The 17,789-nt window shown below is 39.5% G+C and overlaps 1 protein-coding gene across 4 annotated transcripts in view; it reads right to left on the bottom strand.

Annotated features, from left to right (window-relative positions):
* Positions 1-9,551: 9,551 nt before the first annotated feature.
* Positions 9,552-17,789, bottom strand: part of atp2b3b (ATPase plasma membrane Ca2+ transporting 3b) — a 53,954-nt gene continuing 45,716 nt past the window's right edge. For 3 of the 4 annotated variants that reach the window (XM_058641910.1, XM_058641908.1, XM_058641907.1), the window contains one exon: positions 9,552-11,887. In XM_058641910.1, the coding sequence (XP_058497893.1) occupies positions 11,357-11,887 (531 nt within the window). In that variant the 3' untranslated portion in view covers positions 9,552-11,356. The remainder of the gene's footprint in view (positions 11,888-17,789) is intronic. The other variant, XM_058641909.1, reaches the window with a different exon arrangement.

The following is a 17,789-nucleotide window of genomic DNA, read 5'->3' as shown; positions in this document are numbered from 1 at the left end:
TTAGTATGTCGTCCAAAAACTCACAAAAATGGCATAGTTTAGTATTTCGTCCAAAATGTGACAAAAGTCACAGTTCAGTATGTCGTCCAAAATTTGATAAAAAAGTCATAGTTTAGTATGTCGTCCAAAATTTGACAAAAATGTCATAGTTTAGTATGTCGTCCAAAATTAGACCAAAACGTCATAGTTTAGTATGTCGTCCAAAATTTGATAAAAAAGTCATAGTTTAGTATGTCGTCCAAAAACACACAAAAATGTCATAGTTTAGTAAGTCGTACAAAATTTGACAAAAATGTCATAGTTTAGTATGTCGTCCAAAATCAGACAAAAATGTCATAGTTTAGTATGTCGTCCAAAATCAGAAGAAAATGTCATAGTTTAGTATGTCGTCCAAAATTTGACAAAAATGTCATAGTTTAGTATGTCGTCCAAAATTTGACAAAAATGTCATAGTTTAGTATGTCGTCCAAAATGGGACAAAAATGTCATAGTTTAGTATGTCGTCCAAAATGTGACAAAAACGTCATTGTTTAGTATGTCGTCCGAAATTTGATAAAAAAGTCATAGTTTTGTATGTCGTCCAAAAACTCACAAAAATGTCATAGTTTAGTATTTCGTCCAAAATGTGACAAAAGTCACAGTTCAGTATGTCGTCCAAAATTTGATAAAAATGTCATAGTTTAGTATGTCGTCCAAAATTAGACCAAAACGTCATAGTTTAGTATGTCGTCCAAAATTTGATAAAAAAGTCATAGTTTAGTATGTCGTCCAAAAACTCACAAAAATGTCATAGTTTAGTATGTCTTCCAAAAACTCACAAAAATGGCATAGTTTAGTATTTCGTCCAAAATGTGACAAAAGTCACAGTTCGGTATGTCGTCCAAAATTTGATAAAAAAGTCATAGTTTAGTATGTCGTCCAAAATTTGACAAAAATGTCATAGTTTAGTATGTCGTCCTAAATTAGACCAAAACGTCATAGTTTAGTATGTCGTCCAACATTTGATAAAAAAGTCATAGTTTAGTATGTCGTCCAAAAACTCACAAAAATGTCATAGTTTAGTTTGTCGTACAAAATTTGACAAAAATGTCATAGTTTAGTATGTCGTCCAAAATCAGACAAAAATGTCATAGTTTAGTATGTCGTCCAAAATCAGACAAAAATGTCATAGTTTAGTATGTCTTCCAAAATCAGACAAAAATGTCATAGTTTAGTATGTCGTCCAAAATCAGACAAAAATGTCATAGTTTAGTATGTCTTCCAAAATCAGACAAAAATGTCATAGTTTAGTATGTCGTCCAAAATTTGACGAAAATGTCATAGTTTAGTATGTCGTCCAAAATTCGATAAAAAAGTCATAGTTTAGTATGTCGTCCAAAATTTGAAAAAAAGTCATAGTTTAGTATGTCGTCCAAAATTTGACAAAAATGTCATAGTTTAGTATGTCGTCCAAAATTAGACCAAAACGTCATAGTTAAGTATGTCGTCCAAAATTTGATAAAAAAGTCATAGTTTAGTATGTCGTCCAAAAACTCACAAAAATGTCATAGTTTAGTTTGTCGTACAAAATTTGACAAAAATGTCATAGTTTAGTATGTCGTCCAAAATCAGACAAAAATGTCATAGTTTAGTATGTCGTCCAAAATCAGACGAAAATGTCATAGTTTAGTATGTCGTCCAAAATTTGACGAAAAAGTCATAGTTTAGTATGTCGTCCAAAATTTGACAAAAATGTCATAGTTTAGTATGTCGTCCAAAATTAGACCAAAACGTCATAGTTTACATTACATGTCATTTAGCAGACGCTTTTATCCAAAGCGACTTACAATGGAATCAAGTAGCCAGGGGTGGAATCGAACCGGCAACCATGATGTATTTCATACACAAGGTAGGGTCTTAACCCCTGAGCCACTCCACCCCATTTAGTATATTGACCAAAATTTGACAAAAGTCATAGTTTAGTATGTCGTCCAAAATTCGATAAAAAAGCCATAGTTTAGTATGTCGTCCAAAAACTCACAAAAATGGCATAGTTTAGTATTTCGTCCAAAATGTGACAAAAGTCACAGTTCAGTATGTCGTCCAAAATTTGATAAAAAAGTCATAGTTTAGTATGTCGTCCAAAATTTTACCAAAACGTCATAGTTTAGTATGTCGTCCAAAATTTGATAAAAAAGTCATAGTTTAGTATGTCGTCCAAAATTTGACAAAAATGTCATAGTTTAGTATGTCGTCCAAAATTAGACCAAAACGTCATAGTTTAGTATGTCGACCAAAATTTGACAAAAGTCATAGTTTAGTATGTCGTCCAAAATTCGATAAAAAAGCCATAGTTTAGTATGTCTTCCAAAAACTCACAAAAATGGCATAGTTTAGTATTTCGTCCAAAATGTGACAAAAGTCACAGTTCAGTATGTCGTCCAAAATTTGATAAAAAAGTCATAGTTTAGTATGTCGTCCAAAATTTGACAAAAATGTCATAGTTTAGTATGTCGTCCAAAATTAGACCAAAACGTCATAGTTTAGTATGTCGTCCAAAATTTGATAAAAAAGTCATAGTTTAGTATGTCGTCCATAAACTCACAAAAATGTCATAGTTTAGTTTGTCGTACAAAATTTGACAAAAATGTCATAGTTTAGTATGTGGTCCAAAATCAGACAAAAATGTCATAGTTTAGTATGTCGTCCAAAATTTGACAAAAATGTCATAGTTTAGTATGTCGTCCAAAATTTGACAAAAATGTCATAGTTTATTTAGTATGTCGTCCAAAATGGGACAAAAATGTCATAGTTTAGTATGTCGTCCAAAATGTGACAAAAACGTCATTGTTTAGTATGTCGTCCAAAATTTGATAAAAAAGTCATAGTTTTGTATGTCGTCCAAAAACTCACAAAAATGTCATAGTTTAGTATTTCGTCCAAAATGTGACAAAAGTCATAGTTTAGTATGTCGTCCAAAATTTTACCAAAACGTCATAGTTTAGTATGTCGTCCAAAATTTGATAAAAAAGTCATAGTTTAGTATGTCGTCCAAAATTTGACAAAAATGTCATAGTTTAGTATGTCGTCCAAAATTAGACCAAAACGTCATAGTTTAGTATGACGACCAAAATTTGACAAAAGTCATAGTTTAGTATGTCGTCCAAAATTCGATAAAAAAGCCATAGTTTAGTATGTCTTCCAAAAACTCACAAAAATGGCATAGTTCAGTATTTCGTCCAAAATGTGACAAAAGTCACAGTTCAGTATGTCGTCCAAAATTTGATAAAAAAGTCATAGTTTAGTATGTCGTCCAAAATTTGACAAAAATGTCATAGTTTAGTATGTCGTCCAAAATTAGACCAAAACGTCATAGTTTAGTATGTCGTCCAAAATTAGACCAAAACGTCATAGTTTAGTATGTCGACCAAAATTTGACAAAAGTCATAGTTTAGTATGTCGTCCAAAATTCGATAAAAAAGCCATAGTTTAGTATGTCTTCCAAAAACTCACAAAAATGGCATAGTTTAGTATTTCGTCCAAAATGTGACAAAAGTCACAGTTCAGTATGTCGTCCAAAATTTGATAAAAAAGTCATAGTTTAGTATGTCGTCCAAAATTAGACCAAAACGTCATAGTTTAGTATGTCGTCCAAAATTAGACAAAAATGTCATAGTTTAGTATGTCATCCAAAATGTGACAAAAATGTCATAGTTTAGTATTTCGTCCAAAATTTGACAAAAATGTCATAGTTTAGTATGTCGTCCAAAATTAGACCAAAACGTCATAGTTTAGTATGACGACCAAAATTTGACAAAAGTCATAGTTTAGTATGTCGTCCAAAATTCGATAAAAAAGCCATAGTTTAGTATGTCTTCCAAAAACTCACAAAAATGGCATAGTTCAGTATTTCGTCCAAAATGTGACAAAAGTCACAGTTCAGTATGTCGTCCAAAATTTGATAAAAAAGTCATAGTTTAGTATGTCGTCCAAAATTTGACAAAAATGTCATAGTTTAGTATGTCGTCCAAAATTAGACCAAAACGTCATAGTTTAGTATGTCGTCCAAAATTAGACAAAAATGTCATAGTTTAGTATGTCATCCAAAATGTGACAAAAATGTCATAGTTTAGTATTTCGTCCAAAATTTGACAAAAATGTCATAGTTTAGTATGTCGTCCAAAATGTGACAAAAATGTCATAGTTTAGTATGTCGTCCAAAATTTGACAAAAATGTCATAGTTTAGTATGTCGTCCAAAATTTGACAAAAATGTCATAGTTTAGTATGTCGTCCAAAATTAGACCAAAACGTCATAGTTTAGTATGTCGTCCAAAATTAGACAAAAATGTCATAGTTTAGTATGTCGTCCAAAATGTGACAAAAATGTCATAGTTAAGTATTTCGTCCAAAATTTGACAAAAATGTCATAGTTTAGTATGTCGTCCAAAATGTGACAAAAATGTCATAGTTTAGTATGTCGTCCAAAATTTGACAAAAATGTCATAGTTTAGTATGTCGTCCAAAATTTGACAAAAATGTCATAGTTTAGTATGTCGTCCAAAATTAGACCAAAACGTCATAGTTTAGTATGTCGACCAAAATTTGACAAAAGTCATAGTTTAGTATGTCGTCCAAAATTCGATAAAAAAGTCATAGTTTAGTATGTCGTCCAAAAACTCACAAAAATGGCATAGTTTAGTATGTCGTCCAAAATTAGACAAAAATGTCATAGTTTAGTATGTCGTCCAAAATGTGACAAAAATGTCATAGTTTAGTATTTCGTCCAAAATGTGACAAAAATGTCATAGTTTAGTATGTCGTACAAAATTTGACAAAAATGTCATAGTTTAGTATGTCGTCCAAAAACTCACAAAAATGTCATAGTTTATTATGTCGTCGAAAATGTGACAAAAATGTCATAGTTTAGTATGTCGTCCACACAGGAATATCTCAGACCTGGGATTGAACCCACCACATTCTAGCAACAGTAGCATAGTTAATACCTACTAACCACTACGCCACCATGCCACTCATTACAGTAAAATGTCATAGTTTTAGTATGTCGTCCAAAAACTCACAAAAATGTCATCGTTTAGTATTGTGTCCAACTGTGGGAGGAGTTACGCAGCGAAAAACAGGAGGAAGAGGAATAATATCAAGCAGAATATGCGCCAAGTACGATTACAATAGATGCTTGCAGCAGCAGGCACTAATTGAAAAGACGAAATATTGACATAAAAAGTAATCACTATGACAAATTGAAAATATGAGATAAGTCAATTGCGAGATTTAAAAAGTCTTAATTTCAAAAAATTACAACTATGAGATAAAAAAAAATCTTAATCCTGGGATTAAAAGATTAAACTGTGATAATACAATTTACCCAGAAGATTTTTAAGCAACAACTTTCTTTAACAGTAATATTTGTGATTCTACTTAAATAATCACATATTCCAGACTTTTGTACATATTTTAACTTGTGATGGAGGCAAATATGATTCACTGATGTTCTCCTCTGGATTTTCTTCAGCTGAAAAAACTTCATGTTCCTGCTATTCAAAGTCTGTCTTTTACTGTCATTCCAAACACTTTCCTGCACAAAGTGTCCATGTCTGTAATGAAGCCATTCTGTCTCTGATTTTCTCTGATTCTTCTAAAGCATTTTAGAGAGTGAGGTTTGGTTTGAGGTTTGAGGTTTATCAATCTCACACTCATGATCGTCCTTGTCTCGTGTGTTTTCCCCAAAATCGAGAGAAAGATTTTTCGACTTCGACTTTTTATATAATAATTTCGATTTCTATCTCATAATTTTGACTTTTTACCTTAGTGTCAATTTTTTATCTCATTGTTTCAACCTTTTATCTCAGTGTTGATTTCTTGTCTCATAATTTTGATTTTTTTTCCTATAATTTCAACTCTTCTCATCAACTTTTGATAAAAAGTTGAAATTACGAGATAAAAATTTGTTTTCATCTCGTAATTTCAACTCTTTACTTATGAGCGTCAATTTTTTTATCTCATAGTGTCGATTTCTTATCTCACCATTTCAACTTTTTACCTTATTGTGTCAAATTTATTATCTTATCTTTTCAACATTTTATCTCATAGTGTCGACTTCTTGTCTCATATTTTCAACTTTTCTCATCATGTCAACTTTTTACCTAATAGTGTTTTGGGTATGAGATAAAATGTATAAATTATGAGATAAAAATTAGTTTTTTTCTCATAATTTCAACTTTTTACTAAATAGTGTCGCCTTTTTTACCTCATCATTTTCAACTTCTCGTTTTCTTATTGTGAACAGTCGTGATAGTTGGAAAAGTGCTGTTGATGAGGTCAGAGTAAATGATTGTTGGAAATGTAAATAATAGTCTCATCAGTCAGTCAGTCAGTCGTCATTATGTGAACAAACAACACAGGACCACACAGACTTTGTCAAAGTTATTATTGTAGAATACTTTGATGTATTTTTTCTTTCATACAGACAAAAGGTGTTGGACTTAATTCCCATTAAATTCTCTTAGATTTCCGTACAGATTTAGTCTACAGTATACAGGTGTGTTCTTTCTCATATATAGATATTTATTCGCTTAAATAACAGGCAGGTAACTCTTTAATATATTCAATAGTCTTTATGTTTTTGTTTGTTTATTTTTGTTTAGGGTTTTTTTTTCGTGGGTTTTTTCCTTTTTTTGGTCTTTCGTTGTTTTGTTTTTTTGAAGTTTTCAGCACAGTTGAAGGCTGCATTTTCTGTCTCCGCAGAACAGCACTGCATTGTGCGAGGAGGGGTGGGGGGGATGTGGGGGGGGGCGACCATTCCACACACACACATTATTTACAACAGTATGTATAATGAATAATGTAAAATCTTCCATTATCTTTCCCCTGTCGTAAACATGGCAGTAAATACTCGGCAGATCTAAACAAGAGCAGCCTAAACAGCGCACATGCCGCTGCGCACATGCCGCTGCACTTCTGTAACTCTCTAGCTCTGCGTCGGCCTCCAGATGTTCATCCTCGCCTGGGTCCCCGCGCTTTCTTTTGTCCAGTCCTTTGAGTTTATAATGAGGTACACTTTGTATCTCCTGTTCTGTATGTACATAAGTGGCGTCTCTGGTCTTTAAGAGACCCGCAAACATCTCCACACCTCGGCGCACACCAGGGGGCTGTTCCATGGACAGAAAACACAGCCCTCACAATTATGCTCAGGAGAATGTGCAACTGTTGTGTTTTTCCCCATCAGTGGCAGTAAATAAATAATCATAATATTAATCATAATAATCATAATAATATAATACAAGCGCTTCCATTTGTGTTGTTCCTCTCTTTACAAAAAGCAATAAATAAACGTCAAAAAAATAAATAAGAAGGTGTAACAGGAACATAGTACCTGTAAATCAAAGATGCACATGTGCACATTTTTGGGCGATCTGTACAGTAGTGGTGCAAGTTGTACAATTTTTATAACTTTTGATAAATATAATATATTCTTTTTCACATTTGTGTGTGTGTGTGTGTGTGTGTGTGTGCGTGTGTGTTTCCGCCATAGCTGTGAAACGGTCTCACAACATCATGATGTAACGTGGCTGGACAGATGGACAGAGATGGCTGTTGTGTGTCTGTGTGTGTGTGTGTGTGTGTGTGTGTGTGTGTGTGTAAGCCTAAAAGGTGCTGACATAGACTGGGTTAGACTTGAACAGAATATGAGTGTGTGTGTGTGTGTGTGTGTGTGTGTAAGAGAGAGAGAGAGACAGCAGATGTGGAGAGATCATAGCACACAGTAGAAGTGACAGTAGCCTAAATGGTTTTTTTTACCAACACATAAAAGAGTGACATTAATGATATCAAATGCATGCTTCAAAACAGACAGACCAATACAATGTCACCACCTGACACGGTGGCGACGATGAAGATGAGCATTCAAGACAGAGTTCTGTACAGGAAAAGGAGGAGGGGTTTGTTTTTTTTCCCAGAGAGCGCCGTGTCACGCGTCCTGGAACGGAACTATAAGTTCTCTCACTGTGTTTGCATGTGTTATAACAATCCCTGTCAGACAGCAGCTCTAATCTCACGGCTGGGAACAGCGGTTGATAAAGGCAGTCTGTTGCATATTGTCTGCCCTCAACGTTCTCTGGTGGTGGTGGTGGTGGAGGAGGAGGAGGAGGGGCCAAGTTGAAAAATCAGGGACGTAAACAGGGGGCGTGAGGAGGGAGAGGTGGAGAGGTGGAGAGGGAGGGGATGTCGAAGGTTTGCATTGCAGTCACGCTCCGAGGCAACATGATGCCCGAGGTTCACCCACACCTAGTGCAACATGGGATACAGGCGGTCACTCTCACACACCCAGTCTGGAATGTGATGCGGTTGTCTGGAATGTACATGTCACGTGGAATGTTGACGGCGGCTCGTGTCGTGCTGCACCCGTGTCGTTTACGTCGAGTGTTTCTCTGTCGCGCAGTGACCCCTGTGCCCCCGGGGGGGAAAGTACAGTCTTACCAAAATGTCATGCTGAGAATTAGATGAAAACACTTGACACACATGTCTGGCTGACGCTAGCTGCAGGTTAGCCGAGCTTAGCTTTAAACCCAGAAAACTATGGTCTCCGCTGGCCATAATGTGGTTTTGGGGAAGAGGGTTTGTTATCTTTGTAATCTGAATGATTCTTCCACTGTACTCTGTATCAGCACCTAGCTACTGTGCTAGGTTATCGCTAATACTCTCTTTAGCTGAGACAAACCGGTGAGTGGAAAGACCAAGATTATATTTTTATTAAATAATACATAGGAGTAAGTAAGTGGGAGCTAATGCGTCTAAATGATCAGTTCTTTTTTTAATTAGCATTTATTTTAAAAGTGCGTAAAGGCTCCTGACCGCCAGATAATTACTAATTATTGAGTAAACTTTAGGGCTGAAACAATTACTCAATTAATTGATTATAATTTGATTACTAAATAAATAATCAACTATATTGATAATCGATTACTCGGCTTGAGTGTTTTTAAGGAATTAAGATTTTTCAGCTTTGCTCCATAAAATAAAACTAAATCCTTTGGTTTCTGGACAAAACAAGACATTTGAGGACACTGATCAACATTTTCTGACTGATTACTCGATTAATCGAGAAAATAATCAACTTATTAATCGATGATGAAAAGAATTGTTAGTCACAGTCCTAGTAAACTTGTTGGAAGATGTTTTTGTCTTACAGACGTCGCCATCTGTGTTTCTGGAAGTCTTGCTTTTAATATGTTATTGTCTTTTGCTGCCAGGACGCAGTTTTCGTGCTATAATGACGACTACATTTACTGCACATTGGAACAGTGTTATTATTCCGTAGTCCGTGACAGGACACAACTACCAAATACCTGTGTCCGTGCAGAGCTAGTGACCTCACAGATACCGTTCAGTCCACAACATTAGTCCACTTTTAGAGAAGCTAAGCTAACCTCACCGTGCACAGACATTGTTGTTGTTTTTTTATCTTACTCTCAGCACAAAAGGAAATAAGCACATTTTCCTCCATTAAAGTGTCATAATCGACGTATTGTACATCGTGATGGTGTGTGTGTGGGGTGGGGGGGGGTGGGGGGGTGCACAGAACAGGACGCACAGACATAACACATAAGCTCTCGTTGGTCGTACCTGATAGAGCCGAGTGGACTTTGGGCCTGAAGCTTAAATAAACTGAACACTGACATTGGAACTTAACACTTGAGCGAGAAGCTGCTGATGTTTCAGGTGAAGTTTTCTCCCCACTTTAACGGTAAAAATGACAGATAGATGGATGAAATGAAACAAACCCTGCGTCCACAGTAGTCATGGAGACAGGGCACTGGTACATAACGATGAAGACGACCCAATGATGACACATGAGCAGGCTTGAAAGTGAGTGCATGTTTGAAGTCTTAAAGGGCCATCGCCTGTGCATTGTGTGTGTGATGGCATTTAAAGGGTTAATGCTTCACAAGCATTCAGCTTCTTCTTTTTTTTTTTGTACCTTCAGGAAAAGCTGAAACACACCCACACCCACACCCACCGACAAAAGACCAGACGAGACAAGGTGAGCGTAAGAAAAACCAAGAAAAACAAAAACAACGCAGACTGAGGAACCGCAAGAGAGAGGAAGGATGGACGTCACCCATGGGCTTGTGTCCCCACATGAGGTCCATAGAGGTTATACTTACATATCATGTCATCATCATGCCAGGAGACTGTAAATTAAGCTGTTTGGATACATCAAAATCCACTGTATCACCTCATGGACGAGTACGGAGAACAGATCATGTGGACTCATGGGGTGACATTCAAGGATCGTGCAGGTCGGGGCTGGAGAAAGAACAGCAAGGAACTTGAAAAGTTCTGTGTTGTCACTTCTCAGATTCAAATTTTAAATATATATATATATATATATATATATATATATATATATATATATAAACGTATGTATATATACATATATGTACGTATGTATATATACATATATATACGTATTCCCCCAGCTTTCAAATTAACCTTTTTTTTCCCCGTAGAAGAGACAAGACAATACACATACACACACTGAAAGACAGGAATTAAAGGAAAAATAAGATTTAAAAAACGGAATAGAAGAAAGAACGAGCAACGCTATGCTGAGAAATGAGCGAATCAGAGGGGCCGAGAATGAGTGAAGTCTGGAGTTAAAGCTTTCACAAAAGCCTCATAACACAAGCAAAGGAGTGGCTGTAGATAAATGACGGTGCCATGGCAGGTGTGTAAGTGTGTTGGGTTATGATAACGACGTTAATGATGGAACACTGATAGAAACAGAGTGAGTCAGCCCCCACGGCCTCATGGCCCTGGTCCTGTTGAAGCATTGAGGGATGTCGTGTTTTCTTTCTTTTTTTTTAAATGTTTTTTTTTGTTTTGGATGTCTGTCCCCGCCTCCCTCCTTAGCCAACTGTCCTTAGCTCAGGACAACGCAGCGAGAGCAGACCTGTGCGTATGTGTGACGAGTGTGCATGAGGTCAGGCAGGGGTGAGGTGGGCGGGTTCTTCGAGCAGGGTCATGGACGGGAACGGTGGGGTTTGAGGGTGGAGAGGGGGGGCGAGCGGCTGTTGTGTCGGGGGGTTGAGGGGGTTTCTCGGCTGAGAGGGCCGGAGCGAGGGCGAAGGGAGGGAAAGCTGCAATGTTCTCAGGGAGCTGCGAGCAGCAGAAGTCTCCAGCCATTGTCCACTCCCTCCTGTGCCTCCCTTGTCCTTCACTCCTTCCTGGTAGCTTGATATAAGAGATGGAAATGTCATGTGTGTCCTCGGCCCTCTCCTCCACTCCCCTTTTCCTCCCCCCCAACCAAGACTCCGTTCCCCTTCTCCACTCCCCCGCCAGACCCACGTTCAGATCAGTTATAAGGAGGTCTCCACGCAGTAAAGGTGAGCCAGGTGAGGGGCGGAGGGTTTCACTGGCCTGTCCCTGCCATGATGGTTATGGCGGTATTGGTGGTGGTTGTGGTTGTGGTGTTGGTGAGGGCTCCGATTGCTGGGAGTAACTGCATTGGTGCTGTTGTTGCTGTTGTTGCCGTGGGTGACCGCTGAACTGCTGCTGCTGCTGCTGCTGCTGCTGTTGTTGTTGTTGTTCCGGTTGCACGGAGTCACCGGGAGGCTGTACTGCCGATAGGGGCGGGTGGGGCGGGTGCGTGCTGGGGGCTGGGGCTGGGTGGGAGGGGGCGGCGGCTTGCGGAGGGCCGGGTGCAGGTGCTGGTATCTGCTGAGCTCTGATTCGTCGTCCACGTCAGTGTCGTCGATCAGCGGAATGTTGTGGATGAGGTCGTTGATGAGGAACTCCGGGTGGGCCATGAAGTTGTGGATGGAGTTGCGGGATTCCGGTTTCTCCCGGCCCTCGTACAGCGAACTACGGAATGCTTTCACCACTCGCATCTGCCGGAGGGAGGGAGGGAAGACAAGAGAGAGAAAGAGAGAGACCACAGGAAACAGAGAAGAGAAAGTCAGTCGAAAGAAAGAGGCGGAAACAAACCAGGGAAACCCAGAGGCAGACAGACTTGTGTCCTCCAGCAGACAGACAGACAGACAGGCAGACAGACAGATGGACACTCAGGGCCAGGTGGCTACAGTCACTTAACTCATAATAACCCTCTTAGTTACTTTGGTGTTCAGGATATTTTGCATAAAATGTTAAAAGTATTCTAATTGACTGGACTGGACAAAAGTGCATAAGTCAAAAGTTATTTTTTACATTTTTTTTAATTATCTAATAGGGCACCACCCTCAAGAGCCTGCTGATGAGCTGTCCATTTGAATCAGCTAAACAGCTGGTCTCTAGAACCAGGATTGAGAAACCCTTCCCCACACCTACAACATTTAAAGCCCAAAAAGTTAGCCAGTTAGCTTAGCTTCCTTAGTTAGCTAGCTGGACCAAAGTGAAATAATCTGCCTACAACAAAACTCAAATGAGTAATTTAATCTGTAAAAAACAACTGTAGATTTGTAATGTTTCACGAGAGTTTCAGACGTAAGATTGTTGTTGTTGAATTTTTGAACAGGTGTTTCTAAACTTTCACTTATTTCAACAGTCTACAGACTTAAATAGATAGTTCTGGGTTTGTCTGTTTAAAAGTGAAAATGTCATCAATGCCTGTGAAAACTGGTAGACCAGTTCAAAATATGCCAACCAATGTTAGCTTTATGACAATAACAGTTGTTTATTTAAATTAGGTTCATCTTGTAAGTATCTCATAACCTTTTTGAAGTCTCCCCTTAAAAATGTCATTTTCACTCTACATCTACAAGTTAAAGCCCATCATGGAGGGTCAGGTTAAACTGTAGGGACAATGGGTGGAAAAGGGTTGAACCTGAGACCTTTGGAGCTCTAATTTGAAGAATATTTCTTTTTTGGGAAATGTGTTTTACTCGCCTGTTTTGAGTTAGAGTTAGCCAGTTTGCTTAGCTTCCTTAGCTACCTAGCTAGCTGGACCAAAGTAAAATAATCTGCCTATGAGCAAATCTCAAAGTCAGTAATGAAAAAAAAAAATAGAAATTTGAACTAATGTAGATTGTAGAGTGTTTTGAGAGAGTTTCAGAAGTCAGATTGTTGTTATTAGACTGCTCTGAACCACGTTGTGGCATTAGTTTGGAGCTTTCAGCAGGTGTTTCTACAACCTCACCTTACAACAGTCTACAGACTTAAAGTGGAGAATTGATTGTATTTTCTCAAGTTACAAACTTGAGTCCACCTGACCCTGTTTGTCTCCAACACACAAAAGTGGAAAAAAAGAAGAAAAAAAAGAGTTTAAATGAGTTGGCTAATGACAATGTTTTTGTCAGTTCTTGCACACCAATCAGACCTCACAAGACGGGAGGATTCAGTAGCCACCATCACAAAAACCACAGAAGCTGCTGCAGACACACGTGGCTTTGTGTGCGTGCGTGTGTGTGTGTGTTTGTGTGTGTCTGGGGGGGAGGAGGAGGAGGAGGAGGAGGAGGAGGGACGGGTGATACAGTATGTGTGCGGGGGGAGAACACTCATACGTCAGCATACTGCATCACATGCGTGTGTACACACAGATGAGGGTTGTTGTTGTTGTTGTTGTTGTTGTTGTTGTTGTTGTGAGGTGCAAAAGGAGAAGAAGCAGGGATGGTGAGTGTGTTAGTTTGATGTACAGTAAGAAAAAGTAAGAACTTTGCCAAGAACCTATAGCAGTGACCACACACACACACACACACACACACACACACACACACGCATGCAGCAGCAGTGCAACAGACTAAACCAACAGTTGAAAGTTGTTTCCACATTGTGCAGCTGGGAAGTTGTCGTCCACATGCATCACACTGTTGTCAATAATGGGTGTTTGTTTAAAAAAATAAAAAGAAGAAGCATTTCATACACTCAGAGACGAGGACAACCACACACACATGCGACCATGCAGCAGTGACAGAGGAGAAGAAGAATGAAGAGAGAGCAGAGTGATTGAAAAGGATGATGATGATGATGATGATGCTGAGGAAGTTGCTGCAGGATATTAAAAAAAACAAAAAACAGTCTTGCAAAACTTGCAAAAGAGGTGACATCAGGTTAGAATGTGATCGGTTAGAACTCTAGAAAGAGAAGGTGACTGACCCAATCAGCCCTGTCACACACACACACACACACACACACATCAGAGTGAGGTCTATGAGGTGTACTTCAAGGTGCATTATGCAGTGTGTGGTGTGGTGTGGTGTGTGTGTGTGTGTGTGTGTGTGCGTGCATGAACACATTCCTTTGCCATGGGCAGCAGGTCCATGCACCCTCCTCCCCCCCCTCCCCCCCCAAAGCCCAAACAGAGGAAAAGAAGCAGCATGAGCTCAAAGAAACAGAACCCGTTGAGTGCAGATATACTGACACAGGCACAGGCAGGCAGAGCCGTACATAGAGACAGTTTGATCACACGTGACATCGACAGAGAAGAGGCTGCAACGCCGGCCACTGGAGTCCAAACTGTGACTTATGAGAGGGTGAATGCAGTCGGACCAAACTGAAAGTCGTCTCTATATACGACTCTGGCATAATATGACAGACAGACAGACAGACAGACAGACAGACGGTCAAGCAGTAGGTTCAGTGCTTATCTGTTTTTCCAAAGAGCCTGTCAGACAGTAGAAAAACACCACATGCAGACTGAGAAGGCTTCAGAATGTCACTTTCTCACTTCGTCAGCGCTTGGTTTTGTTTTCATGGAAAGAGTAAACTTTCGAGTATAATGACGCCCCACAGTGTGACCGGAGAGGTCAGGAGGTCAGCGCACTGCTGTGCTACTTATCGCTCTCTCACCCACTTTCCTTCTCTCTTTCCCTCTTTCCCTGTCGGCTGCTTCAGCAGAGCTTGATGGAAAAACGCTGACGGTTAAAAGAACGAGAGAGAGAGGGGGGTGGGGGGAGTAGGGTAAAGGCGCTGGAAGGTAGAGAGGCTGCTGTGTGCAAAACAAGTGCTGATGAGAAGAAACCCGCAACATAAATACAGAGAGAAGCTGTGAGGTAGATGACTGGTTAATGGCCCCCGTTTCTCACCATGTGTCCCATCTGTGAGCAGCACCCGCCCTTTGACACGTGATGATGGCTGCGCGCTAATCATAGCAACACCTCAGCAACACCTGCCTCAGATCGTTGCAAACGCACCCTCCTGTTCTACTCACAAGGAAACTGAGGGAATCTTTTCATTTTTGAACATGAAAGCAGGTAACGGAGGAGCTAAAGATGTGGCCCTAACGTGCCGTCGCCCTCCACCTCTCTCTCTTCACACTGTCACAGGACTGTTACACTCACTGCAGGCACATAAAAGTCACACCAAACTGGATCTCTGGAGTGGTTCTGGATAATGTATAACAATGAAACATTCAGTTCTAAAATCTCAGTATAATGAATGTTTTCTTTTAAAAAACACTTGACTCTTTCTTTACTGAGTAATAATGGAGCATAAAAGCCAGGGAGCTGATGGCCGTTGACGTCAGACCCTGCGTACATCATACTGCACACGGGATCAGTGACAGCGAGGAGACAACTGTGAGCACTGGACTAAAGTAAAGTAAAGTAATGACCCTGACGCTAACAGTGCAGAGGGAGGAGGAGGAAGAAGAAGAAGAAGACGATGATGTCTTAGCACACATTGTTTTGTTTAGACATTTCCATCAACTCTTCTTTATGCTAGAGCAATTTAGCAAATGTTAGCTTACTAACATTCAACAAAATGGTGGACATGCTAAATATTATGTTGAAAATGAGCCTCGTCACTGTTGTCATTAGCATTTAACTGCAAGCACAGTGTAATACTGCCTTCAAATAAGGTTGGTTTGACATGTTTCATGTTTTGTTAGATACGTTTGTAGGTTTAAACAACTCCGAGTCACATGACGCCCACTAAAGTACCGTCTACAGTGGTAAAAACATGAGGGAGTGACCTACTGGCTGCCATTCATATGTGGCCGCTAAAGCGATGTCCCTACAGGACAGTGTCCCAACAGGACAGTGTCCCAACAGGACAGTGTCCCAAAGAGGAAATGAGATTGAAAATGCTTATCTCTGTGATAGAAATGAATGTGTGGAGGTCCATATACAGGTCCACATGAAAGTCAGTCCCCTAGTGGTGCCTGCTCCACCGGTGCACAGTAGGTGTCCGTTTGATTTTCACCCCTGCCCTTCCAAAATGTCTGCGCAGGCCCACAGGGTTTTTATGTAAGAATAAAGGTTTGCTATTCCTAACTGTTCATCATCACTAGGCCTTTGTTTCCTGGCTGTTAGCTTGCTAAGGGAGAAGGAAGTAAGAGAGGGAGGCAGTCAGGCAACGTTACCAACGCCAACTGTCATAAAACACCAAAGACACAACTGTCCACGTCCAAAACCACAAGCTCACAAGTTCCATTTGAACTGCTAGCAAGGTGATCGCTAGGCTATTAGCCTTAATAGCAGTTTTGGACAATGAAACTATGTTTGTTAAGGATTTGTTGACAGTTACAGTTAAACTATAGCAACAACTGTCAACTGTACTGTCTGAACTATGTTTTTTTAATTCTTTAAAGCTAACAAAAACTTAAACTTAATGCTAGCTCCTTCACATTTCCACCTGGTCCAAATCCATTAGGTTCCAATCCTTAGCGATGACTTCAAAATGCAAGCATATGTCATACAGTACTGTTGTTGAAGGACAGATTAGGAAGCAACAAGGTCTTTGAATTAAGGGGAAAGTAAAGATAAGCAGCAGTGAGTTTGAAGTGCTGGGATATGAACCCACATTCTTTGACTGCATATCATAGAACTCTTGTTTTTCTCTTATTTACATCATAAAGTGATGGAGGAGAAAAAATAACAGATAACTCCTAGTGAGCTGAGGTGTCGGCAGTGTCAGCCTGGGCTTCTCTGCGGCTACACCTGAAGGTGATGGAGCAACATGGGGAGGAAGGAAGGAAGGGAGGATGGAATGAAAGGGGGAAAGGGTGGATGGAAGGGAGCAAGGAAGGAAAGGAGAAGCAACTGAGAAGACGAGGATGGAGACGATCAAATGAGGAGGCAAGCACAACCACACACGTGCATGCGCGCGCGCACACACACACACTCAGACACAAACAAGCATACGATCACGAAAAGTCAAACTACGGCTCTCAGATATGTGACATCGCACATAAACACACGCAGTCAGGCACGCGCAGAACTGACATACGAAGAAAACTCAAGAGGAAACATGAGGGGTGGATGCTACGCTAGTCAGGAGATGGAAGGATGACAAAAAGGGATGAGTTTAAGGAAAAATAAGGAGACAAAAAAGTAGAAAATAATATAAATATATAAAAAGGAACGTACTAAAGAAATCTTTTTAGTATGCTACACAAGAGCCTGTATTTAGATTTGGTACAATCTAAATACGTCTACAAACGAACAGCTCTACTTGTGCAGAACAATAAGAACACATTTCCCAGAATATTTCTGCAAACGAAGAACCTGTAATGTCTCGTAAATAAAGAAGAAAGAGGAGACAACTGTGATGGAAAGAGAGAGAGACAGAGAGAAGGAGGAAAAAAAAATTTGGTGAGACATCGTGGGGCCAAACTTGTGACGTCGAAAGCTGGAAATACTGTTACAGAAATAACCAGTTGACATCAGTTGCAGCACCGAACAACAGCGAGAGGAGCAGAAGGAGAAAGAAAGCAAGAGCAGTAGAAAAAGAGGCAACTTCTTTCAGTGTAGGGACTATTGGAAACAGCAGTGTGTTACTGGGCTTTTATACTCGAAGGTTTACAGTTTGGACAATTGCAGACGCCATTTGGTAATGTGTGGCAGTAAAAATCAAATT

This window comes from Solea solea, chromosome 11, assembly GCF_958295425.1.
Source record: "Solea solea chromosome 11, fSolSol10.1, whole genome shotgun sequence".
In the NCBI taxonomy this organism is placed as follows: Eukaryota; Metazoa; Chordata; class Actinopteri; order Pleuronectiformes; family Soleidae; genus Solea; species Solea solea.
This window is presented reverse-complemented; position numbering and strand designations above follow the sequence as displayed.